General features: G+C 47.0%; 1 protein-coding gene across 3 annotated transcripts in view; it reads right to left on the bottom strand.

Moving 5' to 3' along the window:
* Window positions 1-546: 546 nt before the first annotated feature.
* The window catches only part of lzts2a (leucine zipper, putative tumor suppressor 2a), a 48,818-nt gene continuing 40,568 nt past the window's right edge, over window positions 547-8,796 (bottom strand). For all 3 annotated transcript variants that reach the window (XM_030442197.1, XM_030442200.1, XM_030442198.1), the window contains 7 exons: window positions 7,956-8,609; window positions 5,859-6,515; window positions 5,641-5,763; window positions 5,210-5,356; window positions 4,402-4,902; window positions 3,572-3,676; window positions 547-3,481 (listed from right to left, as the gene is read on the bottom strand). In XM_030442197.1, the coding sequence (XP_030298057.1) occupies window positions 3,299-3,481; window positions 3,572-3,676; window positions 4,402-4,902; window positions 5,210-5,356; window positions 5,641-5,763; window positions 5,859-6,515; window positions 7,956-8,576 (2,337 nt within the window). In that variant the 5' untranslated portion in view covers window positions 8,577-8,609 and the 3' untranslated portion in view covers window positions 547-3,298. The remainder of the gene's footprint in view (window positions 3,482-3,571; window positions 3,677-4,401; window positions 4,903-5,209; window positions 5,357-5,640; window positions 5,764-5,858; window positions 6,516-7,955; window positions 8,610-8,796) is intronic.

Here is an 8,796-nt window from a genome sequence, read left to right as displayed (position 1 = left end):
GTAAAAAAATTCCCTATATTTTACAGCAGACGCCATTACACCTGTACACTGGAGATCCTGAGATGTCAGCCATGTGATTGACAGCTCATTTGATATGAACCTCTTATATGCTCCCCCTAGAGCCTACAACAGCCAGTGAGTGATTGTGTAGACAAGTGAGAAACTCTCTCTTCATTTCTCCACTCTGCTGAGGCATTTACATGCTGGACTCTGGATGACTGACGCATCATGTAGCCAATGAGATTTCAAATCCACTTAACTTGGAAATGATGCAAGTCTGTGTAGTTTTATGTGTTTTTCCTCTTCAAATTGGCTGTTTTTCTACCGAAGCACTTGTTTTTGACTATTTTGTATGCATAAAGTCAGTATGAATGAGGCAATAAAGACCTATAATGGTTTTCAAATTAATGCCAGAAGCACTTACAGAGTTTTTGATGGATTATAACTCTATGCACTCCAAATGGTTCAACAACAGCTTTGAATTGACTTGACTTGAGTTTAGGATAATTTCCACACATTTCCAAGGATGGTTAAATAAGCAGTCAATTTAAGGTGTGACAACTTGTTCTTTAATTAAAAACACAGTCATTTGTACAAGAAATGTACACATAAAAATATACATGGACAACTACATATACTTTATGAATTACTGAAGACACAACGTAAGTAGACATAAAAGAAATGCACACAAAAGGATGAGAAAAATGCCACAAAAAAGAAATGTGTTACGTTGCTTTGGTCTAGTCACAGTGGCTACATCTGAAATAGATATTTTGTCTAAATAAAAGACAATGTCACTCTGTTATGTATACTATTTAGTGTTTTACATATTTACACAGAAAACGGTTATGAAGGAAACTGAGATATGAGGAAAACACGGATGTCTGGGATGCACACGGCACTTTTCAGTGAGGGCGTGTTGCTAATCTGTACCTGTGCTGCATCTGTGGTGAGTGGGTAACAGTCGACAATTGACAAACCCAAGTTGTTCCGTTCAGAGTCACTTCCCATGGCTTCATGTTAACAATTTATGCACAGTGCAGACTTTGAATATCCTACCAAAACCTCTCAACGTCATGCAAAATAGAGGCCGATCAAATATACCGATCGAATTTTCCGAAAGGGGTTCGACTGAATTTCCAGGTATAGGAAACAAAACACGTTCTTTGTCCCTCGAAAAATGACCCGTCTCATGCATTTACAAAACGGATGGCGTGCGCGAAGACCCGACAATGAAGACGTGACCCGGTGTGATGCTATGATGCTGACGATCAAATGAAAGATCAATCAAAAATGGAGAGACAACAGATCGATGAAAAGGTTTTAACAGCTGCAAAGTTTGGTCTTTAGAGTGTATGTTTGTGTCACACGGATTATATCATGTAAACATATTTTCATGCATTACAGTATTAGGTGCACTCTTTCTATGCTGCCGCCTCCATTTAGAACTGATCCATCACTTGAAATATTGGTATGTGATAGATAGATAGATAGATATATATATAGAAGTCTTTATACTTTGTATATTAAACCCACACTTATACCAGTACTACAACAAAATATCTCCAGGTGCTATATATAAAAAAATATACAACATCTCCTCCATTATATAGATTTCCTTTTAACTATTATTCCTTGATATAGACTCTTTGTAAAATAAAAGTTCTCTCTAGCCCACGACTGACCCGCCATGCTCAGTGTTATACACAGCCCTGCATATACTGTGAGAAAACAGAGCTTCAAATGTCAACATGCTCCTCACTGGTTTATATTTAGGGCTTTAATGGCCGACCGACCCGCCTGGAGGACATTCAGTGCTGGAGCATCTGCAAACTCTCATCTCGCCGCTATCTGAACAGGATTCTTCTGACATCTGATATAACAAAGACATGCAGACATGCCAGTCTCGTTACCTGTATAGCAGTTTGTGAAGATTATAGTCCAGGGGAGACTAGGAAGACTTTTAAAAAGTGTGTTGTTTGGCTTTGGGCTGCCAAACGCTAAATAAAGAGCACTAACGGGAATGAAGGGGAATAAACAGAAACTCTGAACAAGCATGCCGAATCTCTCTCTGATGTCGCGACCACACTGACAGAATGTGCTCCACTTTCAGTTTTTCCTGATACCGACTGCTGAGGTGCTTTTCACTTATAAAAATAGCTGAGATAGAGACGAGCAGAGATAGAGACAGAAGGCAGAAAAAGACAGAAAAAGAGGAGAATCAGCAGCATCCTGGTGATACCTCCCATGCTACAGTCTGCTTACTAGTGCTACATAATCTGAAAAATGTAAATGTTTATGTTAGAGCTCGCTGCATTGTCTGGATGAGTTTGAACGCAACAGCCGGACTGTTGGTGGTCTCGTTCAAATAAAGCGCTTCCTTCCAACGTTTGGTTTCTGTGTCCTCTGCGGTTTGGGGGGGAAATGACAGAATAGGATGTCCACGTGTAAGCAAACCATGAAACAAAACGTCGAAACCGGTTTGTTTGAGTTTGGCGGTCGGCTCAAGAGAGCAGGAAAGTTGTGCAAAATCACACCACTTTTCCACTGGTGAGCAGATTGCTTAGTTGCCGGTGACGACCATCGATACTGCATTTCTCTGGAGTGCTAACAGTCACAATACATTCTTTTTCAAACACGCACGGCTCCTTTTTATGATCTGTTAGGCTGCCGTGAGCCGCTGATCCTCTGAAGACGATAAAATGCTAACAGCAGGTGTTGTAAAATGTGCTGTTTTTTTTCCCTTTAGCAGTTCCTTTGAGGACGCATGCGGCGGTTGTTGTTGTTTGGACGGGTGAATAGGTCATCCTTAACAGCCAGTGAAGGCGATGGTGATGGGACTGCCGTGGGGTTTAACCTCGTGTGCTACCAAGACATGTGTGAACAGACTGCTGTGCATGTAATAACATTTTTTTTGCTTCAAGTTCCCGTCAAATTTCGATTACCCTGATTCGAACGTGGTGTGAGAGAGGAACGCTCTTTCACTGCTTATGCTCCCACAGAAAGAAAGGAGAAGTCTTTGTGCTGGCTTTGTAGTGGAATAAAACCCATTAAAAGCGCCAGGAAAGATGCCTCGTAAGGATTTATTGGAGTATATGTCTGTTAGTAAGAATGCACCTTTGGGAGATCTCCCTTTTAACAGTGAGTGGTGAGTGCTCGCTCAGTGGTCCAGGTAAAGCCATGTTGAAGATAGTGCAGTATTCGGCCCGGAGTTTGGTTCACGCCCTCCGAGCTCGTTGTGAGTTGTGTTGCCATGTTTCTGTGCGCGGGTTACTTGCAAGCGCGTGTGAGTGTTTCGTTAGATCTCAGTGGCAGTGATTTCCTCGAAGTGGATGTCGTTGCTGCCACTGTGGACCTCGTAGTCCTCCATGTCCCTGTTCTCCAGCTCCAGACTCAGCTCCCTCATCACTCGCTCGAGGTCCCGGTTCCGGCGGTACATCTGGATGTAGTTCTGCTGCAGCTGCTTCTGGTAGCGGATCACCTGAACGGAGTAAGGTATAGCGAGTAAGTAAACTCTCGAATCGGTTGCATGTCCCACACGGAATGAAAATGACCAAGATTGAGGGATTACCTTCTCCTTCTCCTCCTGCCACACCCTCCGCTCATCCTCAAACCGTGAAAGATGCTCCTCACTCGTCCTCCTCTCATACATGAGTTCAGCTTTCAGCCTGTCCACCTGGAAAAAGACAGACATGAAATGTTAGAAACGTATGGTGTATGTATAAAGTTCCTTTACTTGAACATAGTAGTAGACTACATAGGAGAGTCAAAACGTTAGGGAGGAGGAAAAAACCCACCATGTCATGTTACTCTACAATGGCTGCTAGACATTACTTTACAGATGATACTGAGATGTGGTAAGGTTTTATGTTAGGGGGAACCTCCTCTGCCTCTATGGACCAGCCTCCCCTGACGCTGCCTGATGATGAATATGATCTGTGACGTTCTACTGTTCCCTCTTGACTGCTGAAGTTGACATACCAGAAGGAAACACATCTTACCAATTGGCAATAGGAGAGGAGTTAATTTCCTACTTTTAGCGGGTTTACGCTCTTAAAAGCCCGCATTAACGTTCTAGTTTACTTTAAGTATAAAGCAGAATAAAGTGGAAAACACTCAGTTACAGTAACTTTACTAAATGTACTTTGTTTCTACCACTGTACTGTTTCATTACTTCTGTCTTAACTATCTCTGTGGAAACTGTCTTTATTTCGTAGTCCACTATACTTGGGACTACGATTCCCTTGATGTGTAACCCAACACGTTCAACCGATTGACAAAAGTGTTCTGCATTAAGCCAAATCGAGTGTTATTCTTCTGTCCTGTTGAACTACAGCAAGGCAGATTGTGTGGTGTTTTCCCCCCCCTTTCTTTGAATCCTGCCTGGAAAAGAACATGTACCTGTTGTCTGAGTCCCAACACTGTTTCTGCGTTCTGCCTCTGCGCCTTGGCTTCATCACTCTCTCCTCCCCACACCAGATGAGTCTCCTCTCCATCGCGGTACACACAGGGACTGGGACCGCCCCTTCCTGTCACTCCTCTCCCCTGCTGGAGGGAGAGGCTCATGCACTGCCCCTTCATGGTCGCGTTCCCACTGTGATTGGACAGCGTGTCGCGGAGGCGGGCCGACTCGTCGTCCAAGCGGCCCAGCTTCTCCCGGAGCAGCTCGGCTTCGCTCTTGCGCCTCTGCAGCTCGTTCTCGCAGACCTCCAGCTCCAGAGATCGCGTCCGCAGGGCCGCCTGGGCCTCCTGGGACCGAACCTGGCTGGCTTGCAGCTCGGACCGGGCCTCTCTCAGCTGGGCCTTCAGCACCACAATGTCTCCGGCCTTCTGGCTGAGCTCTGACTGGTTCTCCTTCAGCTGCTGCTTGAGGAGGGAGATCTCTCCTGACTTCTGACACACCTGAAGGGACGAGAGGAAGCGAGTTAGAGACAGAGAGGAGGAAGCACTGAAAATACAGAACAAACTCACCGGCAGATTAAAAACTGACTTTTTGGATTTGCTTGCTACTTAGAGGTAACCCTCAAATACTTTCAAGCTTATAAGATTATTACGTTAATTTAAGCCTACCGACTGTCACCTCTGGCTTAACACCTTTCTTTTGGGGGCATTTTTTATGCTTTTATTAGAGAGAGGTGGAGAAAGACTTGCAGAAGCAGAAGATCCCCCTGCCAGACTCAAACAGCTCTCCACTGTCTGACTCACTCACCTCCCACTTAGTCTCCTCCAGACGTGGTCCCAGCTGGGTCTGCTCCCTCTGGATGGTGGCACACCTCCTCTCCAGCGTCTCCCTGTCCTGCAGCAGAGAGGAAAAGTCCTCCTGCAGCTTCTTTTTCTCTTGCTGCAGTTGAAAAACCTGATGACACACAGAGAACCGCGTTTTGTAACAGATGTGAATGTCGATCACAAATGAGACAAGCAGCCTCAGAGATAGAACCGTAGGGCTCACATCTAACCCACGAGAAAGGCAAAGTAATAAAAATCTTTAAACTCACAGTCTTCAACAGGGCATATAAAAGGTAAGGTAAGGAAAGCTGCTGCACCTCTTGGCTAGGAGCAGTGTCAGGTTGTTTTTCTTCCAAATAGATCAGCCAATTATTGTGTGACTGTTTATGAAAGGCTTTTAAATATTTAGCGTACCTGTAACTGTAGCACCTGCTGTGCCCTCTGGGCCTTCTGAGATGCCTGCTTCATCTTTGCTGCACAGCTTTGTCTAAGCTCCTCCATCTCACTTTCACAGCGACGCTGCTTCTCCTCATACACCTTCGAGAGCAGGAGACATGGATGAAAGGTCAGAGGTTAGGGTTTCATCATCCTTACATGTTTTGGTCTGTGTGGGGAGAGCCTTTATGTCTCACCTGGCAGATGGCAGCTTCATTCTCATCCAGATTTTCCCGGAGCTGCTGCAGCTCCAGATCTCGTTCCCTCAGCTTCTCCTCCAGCTCCCTCACCACTCCTTCGTAGCCTTCCACGGGTGGCGGCGAGTGGCCACAGGACCCGCTGTCCGACAGGGGCTGCCCGCGCCCACTTAGCGACCCTGAGCCTGTGCTCTTGCTGGATGAGGAACGTCCACTGTCCGAGTTAGAGTGGCCATGGCTCGCACTACCGCCTGAAGTGTTTCGGCTCAGGCCTGTCACGGGCTCCAACTGGCCCCCGGAGCCAGACCCGGAGCTGGAGCCCTCACTAGGGGCCAGGCTGTAGCCGGTGCTGCTGTGAGTCGGCAGGCTGGAGAGGGAGTTCCTCCCAGAATCTGACATGGAGCAGGACTGGCTGCTCCGAGCGTTGCGGCCGCTGTAGGAGCTGCGCTTCCCTTCAGAGCTGGAACTACTTCCTCCGATGTTGGTCGTACCGCCGGCGCTGTTGGATCCCCCGAGGGGCAGCAGGAGGTTGAGGCTGGCCTGGCTCTCTGACAGACTGCTGCCCCCTGGCCGTGGCGACAAGTAATGCACAGAGTGACGGTTCTTGGGAACGACGGGTTTGAAGGCCGTAGGACGGATCAGCACTTTCTCCATGTTCTGAAAGCACAACATTTTCAAAAAAAAATTGCATTAGTGAGTGATAAAAGCTAAGCCGTGCTAATTAGCTATGCCTGGATAAAACTCATTAGAGAGGGGTGAGTGATACGCTGGCAGGTCACCCCCCAAGGCTCTGATTAGTTTAATTGTGGTTTAATTGATATTCATGGGCTTCATTAAGCAATTTTCTTAATGATTTTTCTAACATCTAAGACGGAGAGACGGGCAAGTAAAGGAGGAGAGGACGGAGGAAACCTGATTAGAGGGCAGAGATGCAAAGAGGAGGAAGAGACGAGGGGCTGAAAGCTCCACATGTTCTGTAAGCATTTTACTTAACGATCTTCCTCAGGGTTCACTAAATACGTCACTAAATTTAAGTGAGCGCTGACATTGATCATGATGTGTCTGCAAGGTGAGCAGCCGTCGAATGATCCATCTGAGCCTGTCAGGCCAGTGATTAAGCTTCCCCTCCGGATCGATGGAAATAAATAGCCAATTAGACAGCTGAGGCAATCCACTGTAAAACATGCCGGCCCATTCTCAGAAGGAGTGCAGAGCATGTTCCACGGAGAGCAGAGAGGGAGGGCCGTGCTGTGATATTTAATGTCACAGTCTGTGATTAAGGAAGATATTTTCCTGGAAGTATCTTCAGGTGAGAGGTGGACTGCACTTATAGGGCCGATATGTGTCGTACTGAAAGGTGCTAAAACACTTCAGGGAAGATAGTGATTCTACTTATGTTTCAGTTTGCTCAGAGGATGATGCGTTGCGGCTGAAAGCTCCATTAGAGGCTTGTAAGTGGACCTTTAGTAAAAATAATAATACAGTACTGAAACAATAAGTACAGACAAGAAGAGCCTTTTAAGCCTGACCCTCCACCACACACACTTTCAGCATTTCTTCACCGCAGGACACTAATGTTGGTCATGCTGATGTATTGGTCTGACTCTTATCTGGCATTTATCAGCAACAGTCGACCATAGCCCGACTGTTGCTGATATCACCATTTAGGAATTTTTGAAAGGTAAGATAAGATCTTTTTAAAAACATTAACAAATTCAATCGCTATCAGACATCCTGGAAAGACCCACTGACCCTAATCGATTGAAGACAGTGTTTAGAGTCAGAGGCTCTGATCTCATGCTAACCAGTTTCCAAGTAACACGATAACATTTTTAACCCTTCTAGCGATCAGATGGATATTATTCAACTGGAGGCAAACACAGGCTCCCATCTACTCACCTAAAAGATTAAATTGTCACTGACAGGGTGTGAAGACAAACTGTGAAGACCAATTAACCACCTTTTTCTCTAAATTATTGTTGTTCATATTATTATCCATTTTCCTCTCAATTCACCAATACAGATACATCTGCAATAAGCTAAATATATCAGTCTTGGCGATTTATCGGTCTAGTTCTTCAATCCTCGACGCCTCACCTTCTCTAGCTGTCCAGACACTGGTATGAGTTTGGGAGGAGGCCCTCCAATGTTTCCGTTCAGAGTCCTGTTGTCCCTTTGGTCCTCCGAGTCACTGTAGGGGCTTGTAGCTGCCAGCACCACGTTGTCGTTCCAGTCTCCAACCACAACCTCATCGCTCACATGCCCAAAGTTTCCATTAGTGCCGCCACCTACCGCTCCAGCAACCGTTCCACCGCCTGCTCCGGCAGTGTTCCCAGGCCGTGGCTGCTTCTTGGTGGGCAGCGGAGGAGGCAGAACCTGGGCCTGGGGCTGCGTTTGGTTGCTGATAACCAGCAGCTGTTCCAGGGAGCTCCCGCTGCGGAGGGTGTTATCCTGGAGCCGGAAGCAGCTGGTAGCCGGTGTGGAGCGGCGTGACTTGGTGGTGAATTCGCTGGCGGCCCGGCAGTGTCTCTCCTGGTACGTCCGGCCTGATATGAGACTGCTGACAGAACCCATGGCTGTCCCGGAGCTGCAGGGCCCACAGGGGCCAGGGCAGGGGCCTGAGGGGGAGTGGGATGATAGCGGTCGGCACTGCTGGACGTCGAGACCTGGATTGGGGTGGTCAGTCACGGTCACAGGTAGCGCCTGAACCAGAGCCATGGCACCCCGACGGCGTCAGACACACCACGCACTCTGATGAGAGAGAGAGAAAAAAAAGCACTTTTAATTCATACATTCAAGAGTGGATAGGGGTATTGTGCCTTGCTCAGGGGCACCTCTGCAGCTGCCCAGAGGGGACCTTGCACATTTACAGCTGCCACTCGACGCTCCATACTGACTGGTGGTCCATGCTGGACTAGAACGAGCCAAGTCCTCTATA

This window comes from Sparus aurata, chromosome 15, assembly GCF_900880675.1.
Source record: "Sparus aurata chromosome 15, fSpaAur1.1, whole genome shotgun sequence".
Taxonomy (NCBI): Eukaryota; Metazoa; Chordata; class Actinopteri; order Spariformes; family Sparidae; genus Sparus; species Sparus aurata.
Note: the sequence above shows the minus strand (reverse complement) of the source record. Positions and strands in the feature narration are given on the sequence as shown.